Here is an 18,786-nt window from a genome sequence, read left to right as displayed (position 1 = left end):
AGCTTGGAACTGCAAGGAAAAAAAAGTCCTCATTGTTTCTCCTTTTTTTTTTAATCCAAGGAATGAGACACAATATTCTTAACAAGTGAACTGAAAAACATCAAATTACTACTATGTTCTCAAAGTCTGTAAATATTAAAGATTTCTACCAGACTTGAAAAGACGATGAAGGAAATAAAATCCTTTGCTTTTACTCTGTACTTATAAAGATCCCCATGGAAGCTCTGATGTGGTTAGGTGTAGCCACTCAGGATAGATCTCTGCTGGTGGAATGGAGCAGTGACAAGTCTTCTTCAAGGAGCCCAGGTACTTTCTGGAAGGAACTAACTTCTAAAAGCTGACTGCTGTCTACCTGGGAAATTTGAAAAACATTGGTCGGGCAGAATAAGTACTAATCATGAAAAAGACATACTTATTCCAGAATAACAGCATCCGTGGGGAAGCTATTTTGGAGTAATTTATTCTGCTGTAGCTACTCTGATTAATTTTTTCTTGTCAACAAGCTATTAGATGTGGGAACTTAGCTGACCTGATTCTCTCATTTATGTAAGAAGCAGAAGTGAAAATTCACAGAAGTATTAGAATCTGAAGATTTCCTTAGAAAAGAAATAGATATTGAAATGACAATTAAACACTTTACAGTAGCTTCCTCTAATGGAATCCTCATTGTCTTTTGCATTGGTCAACAGCTTACATGCTTGGCAACAAGCACTCTGCATACATGCTGTATACATAAAGAAACCAGGCAAAGGGGAAGCAGTTTTCCATTTTCCAGCCAGGCTCTATTTTCATCTTTTCTTTGCAAAATGACTATCTTACAAACTCATACAGATTCTGCTAATGGAGTTATTTTGGCTTCAATTACTTGCACCTGGTTTCATCTGCCTCTCCAGGCTCTCAGGGCTATGAAAGGGTGTTTCCCTCTAGTGAGGGTGTGAAGTCCCAGAAGCCTTTCTGAATAACCCAGGGTGGTATTTGTCCTAGCAGCACCATGAATTTATGTACTGCAGCTATTTAAGAATTTTTAACTAGAATTGTCACAATAGCACAACTTTAGCTTTTTTTCCAACAATCAAACAGAATTTAGAAAAAGAAAACAGGTTGTGTAAAACTGAAAAATATTTTTCACACTTTGCTGAAGTAAAAGAATAAAACACCTACTTTGGGGCCAATGTGGAACCCTTATTCCAAAATAAATTGTTTGTTCCACTTTAGGCTCATTGAAGCCTTGTTTTAACTTAGAGGAATTAAAAAAATCTAAACCCCCCAAACAAACATTTCACCTTGAACACATGCACATGAACTGTTCTGAGATTTCTGAACAGAACTATTCCAGTACAAATTATTGAGGGCATCTTGTTCCAGCCTTCGCACATACATAGCTTGTCTTATTTGGATTGAGTAATGCAGAAAAGTGAAGATATACAGGTTTAAGCCTCCGGTTGCAGAATATTTCCTAAATCAGATATTCCTGCCTCCTATAAATGTTTTCTTCAGCCATTATCGGGCTGTTTACTACCATAATTCAGCATGATGCCCATTAAAAGAAACTTGGTAAACAAACTGGTACAGAATCACAAGTTACATATGGAGGCAGTTTATGACAACACAAATCATGCTAGTAAGTGCACGTGAGGATACCATTTCCAACAAGCCAATCATATTTAAAATGAGATTTTTAATCTAGTAGAATAACCCAGAAAAAAAAAAAATCTTGTTTATAAGCTATAGAATCAAACTCATTCACTTGCAAATGCTACAAATGCCTTATTTTCAATTCTCAACCAATGGTCACATTTTCTTTTAGTTAAGTTTTCATATCAGGAACCAACTATTAAAAGCTCAGTGTGTTAAGAAAACAGAAGGGTTGCTATTAAATCTCAGGAGACAACAGTAAGGAGTATGAACAAACCACTACAAACAGCAAAAACTGTAATTCATACAGCAGGGGAGCCTGCATGCTGGAATTTTTCCTGATGATTACAGACAGTGCATCACAGCATAGGTGTAGGCTAAAATGTATTACAGGGGTGTAAATGACTTAGGTTTGTTATTACTGTTTTTAAAATTTATTTTATATAAAAGGCACTCAGGGACCTTCACAGTGATTATATAATAAAGTGATTCAGATTTTGGTGAAAAAATTTTCAAATTCATGGGACAGCAAGTGTTACAGTTTCACAACTTCCAGGTACCTTGTTCTGTATGCAAGAGGTAATGACAGACCTTTTTCTTTTTCTTTTTTTTTTTTTTTTACAGTAAACTAGACAATCAAAATATTTTTAATATTACTGCTAAAATCAAATCCAGAAAGACCAACTTGAGGATAAAAAGCACTTCATAGAACTCTTAAATAATTTAAACAACTTCAAAGAGAACGCAGAGCATGCCAAAACAAGCTGCTCTCTTTTCAGTCACAGCACTCCTCCCTGCACTGCTGTAGCAGTGTTAGGAAAAGATTTTCCCATTTCCTTGCTGGTGAAGAGATCCTTTTGGGAAACTTTCAATAAGGAATTATATTATTATTTACTTATATATTATTATTTATTTATTGTCAGGAATTCGTGTCAATGTAATCACACAATGTTGTTCAACAAACAATATAAACTTTCTTGGTTACACAGGTTTTTTGGTATTTAATGTGGTGGGAAGAAGACACAAATGTGATGAAATGAACTGTATGGAGTTCTGTGGATCCACTTCTTCCTTGGTTACTCTCCAAGAGCCTAACTATTTGCTGACCAGATTTGGGCAAATCACAGAGTCACAGAGTCACAGAATCACCTAGGTTGGAAGAGACCTCCAAGATCACCTAGTCCAACCTCTGACCTAACACTAACAAGTCCTCCACTAAACCATATCGCTAAGCTCTAAATCTAAATGTCTTTTAAAGACCTCCAGGGATGGTGACTCAACTACTTCCCTGGGCAGCCCATTCCAATGCCTAAAAAACCCTTTCGGTAAAGAAGTTCTTCTTAATATCCAATCTAAACCTCCCCTGGCGCAACTTTAGCCCATCCCCCCCCCCAAAAAAGAAGCATTCACACAACCCCTGAGAATTGGCAAGAGCTGTTTTATTGCCGGGACATCTTGCAGGCAAGCCTGCGGGATGTCTGTGGTGTTTGGTGGCTCCAAGCTAATGCTTGCGATGGAACCTGAGCAGCGAGTAGGGGGGCTCGCCGGGCACTCCTGTGATGCTGTTGCTGCTCTCGGATGGCAGGCATGCTGCAGGAGTCCCAGGTCTCTTCTGGCCGAGGTGGATCCAATTCCATCCGTTCCTCCACATCTGGTGGATCCAGCTCCATGGGCTCCATGGTGTTGGGCAGAAGGCTAAGCCAGCCCTTGCCCGAGACTGCCCAAATGGGATGTCTTCCATCAGGAATGTTCTCAGGCCAGGGTGCCGAACCAGGGGGTCATCCAGTTCCACACCTCGGTCCCATGCCACTGTCGGCTTGATTTTCATGCACGGGTCCGAGGCTGCCATTTGGCTTATGGCCATTACTGGGTCCTGCACTGTGTCCTGGACTATAGGCACGCCTCTGCTCCCTGCAGCTGTCTGCCTGATGTTCCTGACTTCGCCCCACATCACCGTTGCTCCTATGGTAAGGCCCAGGCTCTGCAGGGTCCCCCAGGCCATTTGGGTTGCCAGGGAGAAAGGCTGCCCCTCGGTCACAGGGACTGCCCTGCACCTCCCATCCTGTTCCCTGGGTTTATTTTTAACACTGTTTTTTAAGTAATTTCATTCAATTCTTTACAGAAAAGAACAGAAGCAAGGTGCATCACAGTAACAGTATTTTGTATTAGAGCTTTCCATGCACTGCACAATACTTATATTAAGTCCTCAAGAAATTAAAATAACAGTTGGAAAAAGAAAAGGTATTTTGTTAGCTGTGGAGTCATCCTATTTGCTAACAAAAAAACACACTAAGAGAAAGACCATGGAACAAGTCAAATATTTAGGGCCTGGTATGAATATCTCTATGCCACCTACTTCTCAAATCCTGGCTTTCCTAGTCTGCTCATCTACCCTTGAATTACTTGGAATTCAGGGCTGCAAATACAGGGAATGTCACAGTAACGCACTGCTGAAAACAAGTCGGTGTTCACAGTCAGTACAGGTTTTCTAGGTGGTGGAACACCACGAGGACATTGGAGAGGCACCAGGGAGATCACCAAGAAGGAAGCAAAGAACAAAGCAGTTCCCATTGCAGCAGCATTACCTCCCCCAGCTCACCAGTGCAGCCTGCAGCAACTTTCACCACAGCTTCTTTTCTACTAAACCACCGAGACGCTTTATTGACCGGATAAGTAAATGATAAATTCAATTGAACTCTACCTCCCACATTACTGGCTTACTTCATTTAATAAACTACCCCTATCATCAAATGCTGGCAAGCAAAACGTACATAGGAGTAATATTTAAAGTTGCCATTTTTCTACTGTAAAGTTCAAAGAACACAGTTCTCACCTCTTCAGGCTTTGTCACATGTGGAGAAGGCACTGCTAACTAACCTACTATTAACTACAGTAGGTTTGAAGTTCTGTAGTTAACACCAAAACCAGAATGCTACAAGTAGCAGCCTATATGCTTATGCTTTACTTGCATATACATATATGCAGACATATTCACAAACACACGTTACTAAGAAACACACATGCTCACTCACATGATAATTAGAACCATCCCCAAGCAATATATTGTATTTAGTTTTAATAATACCAATGCCCTTCGCTTTCACTGCTTCAGAGCGACCCAGCAGTGCCCGTGTCAGTGCTGTATCTCTCCATACAGATCCCAATGAACGCAAGGTAGGGATGGAGCTGTGAGAATGAATATCTAGAACATTTTCACAGAAAGCAAAATGAGCTGTAAGTTTCTCCCTTTGGTAAGCAGATTTTGTTCTCTGAACTCCTTATGCAGGACAACATAAAAAACTCAATACCAGAACTCTGAGCTCTTGAGGGATTTGGGCTTTTCAGTAGTTACACTCACACAGTCAATTGCTGAACACTACTGTGATTTGTGGAAAAAAAATCCACAGGAGTCTTCAACTTATATTTGCTTGCTTGCTTTTACAGTTTTCAAATAAGCATTAAACAATGCCTGTGCCAACTTGTTTCACCGCAGGCTCAGTTAAGCCCAATTAGGGTTGCCAGGAATCTGAGCAAACTGAATCAAAGAGGAACTTTGGAAGAGACTAAGCAACGGCAACATTAATGAGACTCTACTGCTTATTTGTATGCATTAATCCAAGCGGCTTCTCAAATTTTAGCCGTAATACACAACATGCACCAAACTGTGAAGCTGTTAATGGAGAGCGCTGGTGTTGTCTAAGGACAAACCCACCGTTGGGTCTGTGGAAAGGCTGCACAGCTTTTTGTTCAATGGGCACTAGTGGTGTTTGGCCTTCCATACTCAGGAGACTGCAAATATATCAGGGTATGATTTTCAGAAACTAAGCATCCCTGGGGAGCTCTCACTGCTCAGCAACAATGAAAACCATTCCCATCAGTATTATTTATATTGTGTAATAATAGCATATTACTTATATATGGACTCAATATCCCTGTGATGGATAGGTTATTAAAATGCCAATGGATAGGTCAGGAATACATCAATATTTTAGCAGCGCTGGCTATCTACCAAGGCTATGCTGAATCATATGTTTTCTTGTGCTTGGAAAAGCCTGGAGAAAGCTGCAATAACTGTCGGAAGTGACTGAAGGGATATTTGGAAGGGAATTCAAAGCCTGCAGTAAATAGTATTTTCCTTAAAAACAAACAGTCAATATTGATTCATGAAAGAAAAAGAAGATGAAAAGTGATCCAAGCAAACTTAAAACAGAGACCAGTACCAAAGAAATTAAAGGGAATGACAGGCTGCACCTTTGAGCTTAAGACAACAACCTGTACGTGCAAGAACAATGTAGGAGGAGTATCTGCAGGGGGGTTGACAGGGCGGTGGGCTCAGCTGCACGCTGGTGCCCAGCACCCTGCACGTCCCAGTGCTCCGCCTCTGCAGCCATGGGACATGGATGCTCATGTGCACAGAGCTCAGCAGAGCATTTCCAAAATGTCTCCTTCAGCTACTGAAGCTACCAAAGAGAGTCTAAATAATGGCAGAACAGGAGAAATGAGCTGCTCAAATGAGCTGAATGCTCATCTTATAAACTGAAAATGAAATCACGTCAGTCATGACAATGAACGACTGAGAATAAGAAATGGGGAATCCTGCAAAGCTGAGGAAAGCCATGGCGAGGGAAAGGCATACCCCACTGCAAAGGACATCTTCTCGACATCATGGCATTATTTAATGGACATCACCCTGCTAACAGACTGCAGATGTACTCCACGAGAGCAAGTACAAACCATGTCATCGTACATCTGTTATAATTCTAAGACCTTTCCAATGATATTTGTAGTGATATTTGAGCAGGTAAACATGCCCTTAAGTCTGCAAGAAGGAAAAAGCTAACAGAGAGTTATGAGAGGGAATGGCAAAGACAGCTCTGGTACAGTCAGGGCACGAGTACTGTGCATACTAACAGGGCTCTGAAAGAAACAGTGCTCTCTCTCCCTGCTCAGGAAGGTGTTTCTGCATGTGTTTAACCTCACCACCACGGATAACTGAGTGCTTCAGCATCTGCAGAGCTGGGACCCGTGAATACGCTTGTGGCTGATCTTTATAGTAGTGCAGCAGTCCTTGAAAGAAGAAATCAAGACTTCCTCCTTCACAGAGCTTTTGTGCTGTTGCTACAGACCACACAGTAATGCTAACACTTCCTCATGCCAAATAAACGACACTAGTTGATCCCTGCAGTTGGAACTGCTAGAACAAGTGTTCTTCTGTGTTTCTATATTAAAGTTACACATTTTTTCTACCATGTATTTGAATGTATTTTTAAATAGTAAAAATGTTAGGGTTCCAGTCTCTGAAAGTAGCATATAATAAATCAACTGGAAGCTACAGAAAATTATCATGCTGCCTAACTCCTGGAAGTAGAGTTTGTTTGAAGTTATATTTGTTCAACATTACAACAACTTTGTTCTTTGGTTATGACTTCCTCCAAACAAACTCAAAGCACAAAACACCTCCTAAGGACTGATACACAAAAGCTTGATTTAAACATGATTGGAATAAATAAGACCTTTCCTAGGCAAGAATACCATGAGATGGACTGTACGTGGTGCTAAATTAGGTCTGGAACATGACCTTTTGGGCTACATGCTGCTGACTGACTGTGATCACATCGTAACAGCTTCAGCAGCGACTACCTGTCAGCGGAGTTTCGGTAACTCAGCTAAGTGCATGCTCTTAGTTCACCACAACTGCAGGCAAAAACTTAATAGCTTCCATCTTTATAAGCCTAAACGAGTTATGGAGCTTGATGAATGGGAACTCGTTATGCCCCCATAATATTCTCCTAGTCTAAGGCACAACCTCCCGGCAAGTAGGGCTTAACAGATAATGTCATGTCTCCTTCCAAATTTCTGTTTTTATGTATGTATACAAACTCTGAAACACTAGGAATCAGCTTCTGATTTCACATTAACTTAAAACTGGTATAACTCCAATGACTTTAGGGGAATTTTTCTAATTTACACTTATGCCAAATCAGGTCCTATGAACTTCATATATAAAGAGAAGTGGTTTTAATATTTAGATATAATTTCCTTTTCTTATATAAAATTGATTGCGAAGGAAATTTAATTACATTTAGCCCATCTGTAGTTGTCAGATTAATTAAATATTTCTCTCTGCACTTATCTCTAATTGTAATGTCAACAGAGCTGTCCTAGTACATTATGTTGCCATTAAAAAAGAAAAAGAATATTACTTTTAAAACCTGCAGTGAAATGATGTTAACTGTCTGCCTTAAACTGACAAATTCAAGGAGATCTAGAGTTAAGACTGCCAGCTCTTTCAGTAACTCACTGTTACTGCAGAATATAAAGCATAGAAAATCACAATACAGAGCTGTTTATATACAGCCGGTTCAGAGAGTGTATCAGAAAATGGTTTACACACATTACAGAGAAAACAGAATTTTTGTGGGCAGGTTTAAGAACGTACGCAATTGAGTCACTGGCTCAGACAGCAGGGGAGAGCACGAGACAGATGGGAAAGCAGGCAGGAGGGCAGCAATCCCAGCTGTGGGACCTTGTGTGAAAGGGATACACAGCGGCGTAGAGGAGCCGGGAGAGTGGGCAGAGACATGGCTGTCAGCGACCTTGGAAATAAGGTGAAAAAGGAAGGATGAGAGAGGAATAAGGCAATTTTGAATGGGATTCAGAAAAGAGGATGCTTCTGCCAAAGGACAGCGTGGTATTACAGCCCACAGGATACAAAATCAGAAGATCTCAAAATATATCTGTAAATGAGGAATCATCACTGAGTCAGAGTGTTTCTATTGAGGTCCCATAGTGACCTCAGCTCTTGGCCCTCAATCAAGCTTAGTTTATCAATGACCTAGAAGAAAATAGACAATCATTGTATTAACTTTTGACACGATGTTGGGGCATGAGATCTCACCCAAGACACTGAGATGGTCTGTAAGCGTGACACAGTAAAATAGCATACATTTCAACACATTCCAGTGTACAGTCTAAGGAAAAAAAACATAAGCATGTTTGGGGCAGATGCATTTATACACTGAATGAGAAACCTGCACAGCTCCAGGTAAGGGGGCAAGCCCGCTGTAAAGGATGGTAACAAGTAAAGGACAGGAAAGCAATAGCCCTTCTTGACTGTCCAGTAAATCAAGTGTTCCTAAAAAAGATTGGAAGACTACTTAATCTAAGAAGAGCCATCGAGGAATATTGTGGCTTTTCTGCCACTGGAAAGTTTGAAATAAAGACTGGATGTTTCTCCTGAAAAAATGCATTAGAATGTACTACAATGAACTGCTGGAAATGAGGCAGAAACTAATTCATGAAAGAAATGTGTTTTTCCCACTAATCCTAAAATTTACACAGCTCTGGAATGAATCAAGGCTACAGAGATCTGAGGTAGGGAGCACCTAGCAGCAAATGACCTGGTTCAATTGGTGGAAAAGAGTGAGCGATTATTTTAGCACAGGGCTCTCTTTATAGTGCTTTCAAAAAATTACTTTGCATTATCTTCTGCACTAGCTTATTCATTGGTCATTCAAATATAGGTCCGGATAATTGCAGGAACTGTACTGTGTCTCAAAGGTAACATTAAGAAACAGATTAACAATAACAAAAATAATCTCTGAATGTATGCTTTATGTTTGCAAATATATTCACTTATATTAACATAAGAGTAAATTGCGGATGCATTTTGACAGGCATGGAGTATTAAGATAGAGTGTTTTTCATTTGTGTATCCATTGGATATCTCTGTACATGAGGTATAGTGGGTATAGTGGAAAGGAGGTTAAAGAAATGACTTGTTAAAAGTTTTTTTTTTTTTTTTTCCCAGAAAACATTCAAGTGCTAGAATGATGGGTATGGCATATACATAAATTCTGCCTTGAAGAACACCTAACACACGGGTATATTCCCTCACTGCACTGGTTCAGATCAAGTCAGTGGAGCAACCATCTTGTGTAAACAAACACAACATTGTTATTCTGTGATAAAAAGGAAAACGTACACCAAAACTACAGACTCAGGTGGGAATTGAGGATGTGACAAATAAACAGAGACATGAATTATGTATCATACCTCCATCATTGTCCAGGTTATCTCCACACACCATTTCCATGACAACGTTACATCCTGAGCCACTCCAGCCCACTTGACAAACACAGTGCCATCCGTTCTGATCAAGAGTGCACCTGCCATTTCCATAACAGAGACCTGGGCAGCCATCTATAAGAAGTAAAAAAAGCAAAAAGCAAAAAGCAAAAAAAAAGCTCCTTCATCATGGAGGAGTTTTCTTCTCATTTTCTTCTCTTCTTTTAAAGTTGCAATTATTCAGTAACACTCTTTAATGTAGGATTACACTTGCTGCCTTCCAACAACAGCTACACAGATCCTTTGCAAGCCATTCATACTCTTAGCTAAATATGGAAAAATCCCCATCCTGGTCGCTCTTTTTGCTTGCCCAGAGATCACTTCTCATTGAGAAATGAGGATTTTTTTAGCATGTGCACATGAAAAAAAGTATGTAAATGTGTAAGAAGTTACTTAACAGCCCGCTGTGTCCATCCTTTTCTCTGTGTATGGAAAGATGTTGTATAACACAAGAGAATGTATATACATACTATACTCAATGTTGCTATCAAAGGTATACATGGAAAATATTATTTAAATGACAAACTGGCATTTTGGAACATAAACCTATACACTGCAGGGAGTGGAGGTGATCTTTTTATTCTCATCATAAAGACTGAGCTGAATGAGAAAAAAGCAACTAGATTTATTCTACAATGCAGTAACTCTTCCTACAGAAGGAAAACAAGGGAGCATTTCCTTTCGAAGTCCATTTCTACCTCCTTCACGTTACAGCTGATTCAAATATGACAAACACTTGCCCTTTAGTGGCTCTGGTTCTAGATCAAAACTGGAGCAGTGACTGCAGCATCCCCTGGATTGTATGCCTTTAAACTCTGAATTAATAGTAATTTGGACGTTTTCAGCTAGATCTCTTGCCTTCTCACTGAGGAATTGTCTCTTGGATGTGTACACTCACGTCCTGCTTTCATAGATTAATGCCAACACAGACATTTGTCAAATCCTCGCCGTATCACACATGGAGCCAAAGGACAATGGATAAAGCCCAGAAATAAGCTTAACAATGCAAGCAGCATCCCTCCTAAGTGTTCTCCTCTCTCTTTGGTAGCATGGATTTACAGGACTCGAATGCTCTCATGTACTTGAGAGTGAATATTGACACTTCGGTGTTACCAGGGGGAATTTGTTTTGAGGAAGAAAGAAAAGGCCTCAGAGATGCTCCCACAGGACTTGGAAGAAGCTGACCAGAGAGTCAGAAAATATCTGCAAATGATCTGGTGGGTTGCAGAAAATAAATACCAGAATGTAGCACATTTCTTAGCAACTTCACACCAGACACATCATCTCTCGCCTCCTCTGGACAGTTTATCTACCACATCTGCAAAGAAGGAGAGAGGGGAGCCTGAGCCTCCTGCTAGGAGGAGCTGGAGACAGGTGGCATCATTTTGTCATGCTGGAACTCTGGAACTCACTGCTTTAAAACAGCATGAGGTTGGCAAGCACCTGATATACCATAAACCCCTATTATTTGCCTCTTTTGTGGAGCTGGGAGAAAGGATGGGATTTGAAAACTGTTCTGGGTAAAGAGGATGTTTTTCCACTTCAGTTTACTGTCCTGCTGAGTTAATTTATTTCTTGTACACAACTATATTTTGCTGCTGTGTGTGGTTGTCATCTAAGACTATAAATGTAATCAAATGAATGCCTACATGATTTTATTATCATCCTCTAATTCTGAAGAAATGAATTAATAAATACATAACAAACACTCAGCTCTTTTTGGAATATTGGCTAGTTTGATATTTCAGCTCGGAGCACTTTGGTAAGGGGTCAGTGTGCATCATTGCTCTGCACAGCATGGCTAGGATGGAGGGACTGCTGCCAGGCTCAGGGAAGGTACTCACACTGACATGACCAAGCAGGACCTGAGGCAAGGCACAGAAATTAAATGAACAGCACCAGGCACAAAACAACATAAATTTTAACTCTTGTATCAAATGATTCGAAGAGAACTATATCACATCTAGCCCAGCTAGCTTTAAAAAATGTGTCCTTCTCTATCTGTGGAAACTTCAAACACCACTGACAAAAAATATATATTTTTTTCTTCTCACAGAAGACAGGATCAACATATTTTTTTCTAGCAAGTCCTCAGCTCTGTCATTACTTTGGAATGGCAAGTAAAAGCAAAAACCTGATTTACCTACCATCAGATGGCCACATGAAACATGCTTATATTGCAAATATAAGCATGCTTGTACTTTGCAAATGAGTTGAGCACTTTATTCGTTAAAAACTACACATTTTTCTGTAAATCTCTCTCTGTATATACATATATATATCTTCATGAACAAACATTTGATCTATTTTGGCAAGTTAATAGTACAGAAGCTTGGACAAAACAGATAACACAAAACATTCCATTCCCAATACTTTTGTAGCTTTTCATTATTCTTTTGTAATGCTGATATGAAAAACTTACCTCGAACAGCATCTAAGTAGTGAGCTTAAAAAAGAAAAGAACAAAACTGAGATGGATTGAACTTCTGTATCAAAATGAAAATATAGAAACCGTTTGCTTATGGCTTGCCACCTGTTGGTTAGACATAAAGTGTCTCCCTCGTACTGCAGTCATACCTATTCCTACCACTGTGATCAAAACACACTGCGTGCAATGTGATTGTTCTCCATTTGATGACAAGCATGCAGAGGACAGCTTGGACCCCTCATGGCAGAGCCTACAATGTGAGTAATAGGGACGGAGCTCTTTTTCTCTTATTATAGATTTGTTCTTTCTGGATCTGCTCTACACAACCTCTACAAAATTATGCCGTTTCTTCTTTACAGATCTAAATCTAGATTTAGCAAATCTGATTTTGTTAATTCTAGAGCCTGAATGGAAAATTAATTATCTTAATTATTAATTATATTAAAATGATAAAGATTAAACAATCTACTTTATTCAAGAAGCAAGCCTGAAAGCTTACGCTGCTTATTTCTGAAAATTACATACCCTATGCGTATAAACACTTAAAATATTAACAAATAATATTGCTGTGGGCCACTTTAGAGAGGAACACTGTTAGATTTTTGCAAAAAAAAACCAACTGTTGCATTTCATTAGAAATATAACTATTACATTTGTACAGTAGAGAAATTACTTTTGAAAAGATTTGAAAGTTTTACCTTATTAAGAGTATTGTTAGAAGCCAGCTATAGAAAAACCACCTCTAGTAATATGTAAAATATGTAAATCCTCAGACATGAAGGCAAGAGATTTAATGCAAGACTTACTTAAGCTGAATAACAGCTTCATCCCCTCACACCTTCTATTTCTTAAACATTTTTCCCTTTTTCATCCATGACTCAAGTTTCCTATAATGAGCACAACCCAGTGATAGGTTACACACCTAAACTTTGTGTGCTTTAAAAAAAAATATTATTAATTCTTCAATGTTAACTCCTCTAAATAGAATGCTGCACTGAGTTGCCACTCCGTTCCCGATTCTGGCTCTCTGTTTTTCCAGAATGTGACTTAACTCACACTGGTGGCTCTTGCAGATCTTTGTATAAATGGTTAAGGCTTTATTAATTTTATTTCTAGAGGTAAAGAGAAACCCTTACCGATGGTGCAGTGGTCCCCTTCCCATCCAGGGCTGCACTCACACTTCCCGTCTTTGCACTGGCCATGCTCAGCACAGTGTGAGTGGCAGGTACGCTCCTCGCAGGTGGGTCCCACCCAGCCCTCTTCACACTGGCATATCCCTCTTGAGCAGACCCCATGGCTGCCACAGTCCAGGGTACACAGCTCTGCAGAGGATTACAAAATACATAAACAAGCAATTTCATATTGCAAATATGCTTTGCACTGACACGAAATATAATCACTTCTATATTAACACCAATCATCGGCTGGATCAAACAGGGGATTTTGTTACCTGGTAGAGACCTTACACAATCTGGCTGCATCCTTCTTTAGCAGTTACTTGTCAGGTCATTTATTTGCTTGGGCTGGGGACTGCAAATGATGGTTTTGCACATAGGAGGGCAGTGGTTCTCAAACGGACCATCAGTGACACATTCCCAGGACCCACTGGCTCATTTCTGAAATCTCTTATAAACTCAAACACCGCCAGTAGGATGAGTTAAAGGACAGAGTGGCCTGCTAAACACATAAAAGCAAAACAGTCTTTGAGGTATTCAAATGTCTATAGTGATGGTAAAATGGAGTTCTCTTTCAGTAGAAAGAGCTACCAGGAAGGTGCCAGCACCCACAACCACGGCAGCGTACAGCATCACATGACTTGCAGGCCACCCACAGCTCTGCCTAGTTCTGAGACAGCTCTCAAGGTCTTTTTCTGTCTTTTTTTTCCTTCCAGACTGTCACCAGTCACCTGCTAGGAAGGCCAAGAGGCTGTTTCAGGGAGCCAGGAGCACCTCCTGCACTGTGCTCTGAGCAATTCCCCTACCTGGGCAGAGCGGAACGGCGCCTACAGCGAAGTGGAAAAAAGTCCTGAATTGTTTCAATACATCACCATATGCCAATTGCGATTCTACTTCCACTTAGACTAACGTTGTTCTGCGAAAAGAATGGCTTCATTATAAAAGGGTTCTGTGCAGTTTGAATTTATTTAGAATAATTAGTGTCAGGAGACAGAATTTGCTTGTTATTCTGCAATTAACCTGCCACAGAAACGTTTCCTCCTTCTTCCTCTTGCAGAGCAGCTGATAGTACAACAAGTGTGAGCCAAATAACTGTGTCTGCTCTGATTTCAAATGTCAGCGTTACATATTTAGTTGTGGAAAGATTCTTCCCTTGCCAGATCTTAAACAATGATCATTTATATCGTGGAACTATTGTATATAAACATTCTTAAAAGCATTTGTAGTGACAAATGCTGTCACTGAACATACCAAGCCAAGTTTTTAAAGTTGAAATTGAAATCTGATCAATTCTAATCATTTCAACATAAAGAGGAAAGCAGCACAGAAACTGAACCACACCATGACACCACACCATGACAGCGCAAATGTGCCTGGGCTCTGTCTCGAGTTAGGTCCTGGCCCCTCTTTTTGTTACCAGCCTGGGCGATGCACGGAGTGCAATTGAAAGATTTGTGAGGGGCAAACTGGCAGAGCGAGGTCAAACTCAAAATCACTTTCAGAAGCTCCAGATGTGGTAAAGAACCTGAGATAAAATACAATGAAAGCAATTGCAAAGTAGTGTGCCTGAGGAAGTCATAATCAACTACATAAAAATAATTAATTTTACTATTCAGACAGGGACCCGAGTTATATGGGAGTGCCAGATAAACACAATTATCTGTTGCTATTCCCACAAAAGAGTAAATTATATGCCCTTTTGTATGTAAGACAAGGAAAGAGACTGCTCTGCTACACTCCGCTACAAAGATGCCTCAAACGAAAAATCTCTGCTGAGGCTGGGGAATTACACTCTAGAAAGACTTGATTGCTACCTGCTGATCATGTATTAATCTAATCCTTCCTGTCTTGGGCCATGTGCCTTCAGGTACCGGGCAGGATTTCTTACCCCTTGCTGCATAATTTGGCTTGATATTTTTATTTTGTTACTTGTTTGGTCCGTGGAAAGCTGGGAGCGTGCTCAGAGGGCAAAGGACTGCAGAGGAGGACTTGCTTTGGTACTTTCTTGGTATTAAATTCACTCAAACACTTCCTGGTCCTAGGATCAGGAAATAAACTGATCCCATGAGGTCTGGGATCACAAAAACATCTGCCCCTCGATCCCTGCCCCTTGGCCAGCCTGGCAGAGGACCACTGGCATTACTTTGACTTACCTTTACAGCACAGGGCAGAGGCAAACTCCTGAGAATTAAATCTAACAAATTACCAGCTGCATCAAGGATTTAGACTGCTAGAGGGATGCCTTTGATCTCTCCTGATCTCCCTGTAGTTCATTATAATTATAGCTTTTGGTATTTTACTCTAAGTGGCACAGATTGTTAAGAGGATTTTAAGAAATGTTCTGTGGCTTACACTATAAGTGGAGTAGTGGGTTTTTTTTTGACCCTTCTGGATTGAGTGCCTACTAGTGTTGTGCAGTTGTGGGACTGGCTTAGTTCAACCAATGCCAAAACTCCAGCGAACACTCTAGGCATCAGCGCATACACATGTATTCATGGCAGTGTAGGCTGGAAAGGTTGAAGTGGAGCAACTAAGTGATACACAGGGCTTCTGATCTTGTCAGCAGCTCGAGCAGCTACCTCCACTTCTCTAACTGTACATATATCAAAGAACCAGCTGCAGAAAACCCTGAACACGTTCCCATACCTGGCATGCACACCTGCCTTCCCTCTGTCTGTCTACCCAGCAGTCTGATCATGACATCTGCATTGTCCAAAGGAACCAAAGAAATAGCAGCGGGAGGAGATGAAGGCACATCCCTACTATGGGGATGCAGACCTTGAGCACATTTCCATTTTATAATCCAAGGAAATGGACTTTACATTTTCTTTACACTTTTCCATTGTTTTCCCCGTGTTTTCAGCCTAATTTATCTACTTCACACAAGGAATAAAATGTTTACACACTACTTAAGCCCATGAATTCAATTAGATTAATAAACTGGAGATGAAAGACTTCCTCTCTCTTCAAAGAACATCCTAGACCACTCAGTACATACTGTAAGCACCAGATTAGAAAAAAAAAAAAAAAAAAAGAAAAAAAGAAAAAAAGAAGTGTTTAGTTTCTTAGTTTGGAGCAGACACTTTTCTCAGTCCCCCTAGTCATCCAGCTGCTCATCCTTTATGGTCACCAAGGCCAATTTTGAGACTTGTTTCAATGACTTAATACAAGGTTTTAGAAATGCTGTTTACTGTGATAATGCTGTCTTCTGCCAAGCAAATCCCAGATTCTCCCCAGACTTCCCATGAAAAGCAAGGAAACCAAGCCTAACATCATTCTATTTATGCCATGGTAGTACACACAGCTTTAATTCACAACTGATACAAATAACTAAGATTAAAAAAAAAAGTGTTATTAGTTCAGGTTGTCCTGTTTTTAAATGCAAAAGAATTCCCGTAGATAAACAAGTACAAAAATATCTGCATAGTAGGGAGTCACGTTAGCATCTGTGTTTGTACCGAGAGACTGGGTTTCCACAGTAAACTAGACACAATGAGACACTGAGTGGATGTTTACCATGTAGGAAACAAAACAACAACTTGAAATAGGTAAATGGCTTCAACATAAGCTGATGAGGTAAAAATTCAGACAGCATTGAAATCAGACAGTAAGTCAGACATCATGCAGCTGCTCTGCTTGTTGGAGCATCTTCCTCTTTGTGTAGCAGTTAGCCCTATAGGATTCATAAGCACCCCAAAATGCAGTGGGTGCTCAGCAAGGAGTCAGATCAGCAAGGCAATGGCTTTGAGCAATGGGTAGGTGCAGCAGCTGAGCCACTCAAAGATTCTACCTCTGCTGGAAACAGTCCCCCTCCTCTCCACCCATCTTCTGGCTCCGTGGGCTCTGTCTGGAACTTATTATCTGAAACTGTGGTGAGCTGATTCATATCATCGTACTGGCAGATAATTATTCACTTTATTTTTATGGGTTAATACCTGACAGCTTGCTGAGCTGAATCAGCCCACTGAGGGATCAGAAGAGCAGCACAGGTAGGGGAAGGGAAGAGATGCAGATCCCAGCCTGGATGGGGACTGCCCTGCTGAGAGCCACAGCTATGCCCCCAGACAAGACTGCAATGGACAAGAGCAAGGGGGAGGTGACTTATTTAAGGTAACGAAGGAGGCAGATGACAAGAGATTACAATTCGGATTAGTAAAGGGGACTCTGGGGAATATTGTATTGCAAGCCTTTACTTATGCTTTTAGATCAATTGTCAATCATTCTCACAGTGCATGGTGCAACACACAATTGGCAAGTCCCTCAATTGGTGGTCAGGTTTGTGGACTTGTGTAAAAGCCTTCTCTCTTCTCTCCTGCTCTCCTGCTCCTGCCCGATGCCTGCCTGAGCTCCAGGCAGATCTTGAGCGCTTGCAGAGAGCTGGAGGCTGCTCTGTGGCCTGGAGACCAGCTCTGCCGTAGCTGTGAATTTTCTCTGCTCTCATGAAACCAACAGAGTCACCCTAATTCACACTAATTAAGGGCCATGTTTCAGTTTTTGTACCTGTACGCTTGGCAATCAAACCCAGGTTCTCTAAGTGTAGAGCTGGAAAGTTAATTTCCTTATTTAAATAAACCTCAGCTGTGCAGATTGACTGCGAGCAACGTGCTGGCAAATTGCTGGAAGCTGGCCTCAGCCGACCCCTGCAGTTTCTTATAGACTTTCATGAAATACAGTATTTATCAAATCTAAAATTCAGATTCCTCAGACTTAAACCAATTAATGAATAAGACACTTAAAAAATGTTCAACTCAAGCAGTCTGGAATCTTTACTGACATGTCCCTAATTCTGAACGTTCATTAATTTTCTTGGAAGAAGGCAAATGCGAGCTGTGAAGCATTATTTGTACATATTCTTGAGAATGAGACAAATATGTTGATCATTCCTGAGCTAATCGAAAAAGCATTAAAAATTCACTCCACACTCATCATTTTAATTATGTAAGTCAACAATAAGTTCTTTTAAATGTGTTTTATAATAAGTTTCTACTTATGTGATATGAAAAGGGAAATTAAAGCTAAATATTTTATAATTTGCAATGATAAGGGAAGATTTTAATGTTAATTCAACATGTTTCAGGAATAACTCAGAAAATCATGCTACGAATACCAAAATATATGTAAACAAAAGGGGTCAAATAATATGAAAACACTTTCATTTTACTTTTTTTCACATTCAATGGTGAGTCCTGTCTAAACCCTTAAGTATCATATTCATAACCTTGCTATCCATTTTTTAATAAGTGGATTTCCATAAAGATTAGAAATTAATCTAACATGACTTTCACCCAATATGCTTGACTGCTGGAGGCAGCAAAAATCACCTATCCAGACCTAATAAAGAAAGTTTTTTCAATTTAAATATACATTGCATTTAATAAGCTTGCATGATAATTTCAACAATGTTCCTGAGCTTTTTAAATT

At 40.1% G+C, this 18,786-nt stretch overlaps 1 protein-coding gene across 18 annotated transcripts in view; it reads right to left on the bottom strand.

Moving 5' to 3' along the window:
- Positions 1–18,786, bottom strand: part of TENM1 (teneurin transmembrane protein 1) — an 854,834-nt gene that overhangs the window by 91,812 nt on the left and 744,236 nt on the right. For 15 of the 18 annotated variants that reach the window (XM_080553265.1, XM_080553267.1, XM_080553268.1 and 12 more), the window contains 3 exons: positions 13,327–13,512; positions 12,185–12,208; positions 9,691–9,837 (listed from right to left, as the gene is read on the bottom strand). The exons of 1 other annotated variant lie outside the window; for it this stretch is intronic. In XM_080553265.1, the coding sequence (XP_080409391.1) occupies positions 9,691–9,837; positions 12,185–12,208; positions 13,327–13,512 (357 nt within the window). The remainder of the gene's footprint in view (positions 1–9,690; positions 9,838–12,184; positions 12,209–13,326; positions 13,513–18,786) is intronic. 2 more of the 18 variants (XM_080553255.1, XM_080553257.1) reach the window with 2 other exon arrangements.

The sequence above is a fragment of the Anser brachyrhynchus genome (assembly GCF_964034855.1).
Source record: "Anser brachyrhynchus genome assembly, chromosome: 13".
NCBI classification, from domain to species: Eukaryota; Metazoa; Chordata; class Aves; order Anseriformes; family Anatidae; genus Anser; species Anser brachyrhynchus.
This window is presented reverse-complemented; position numbering and strand designations above follow the sequence as displayed.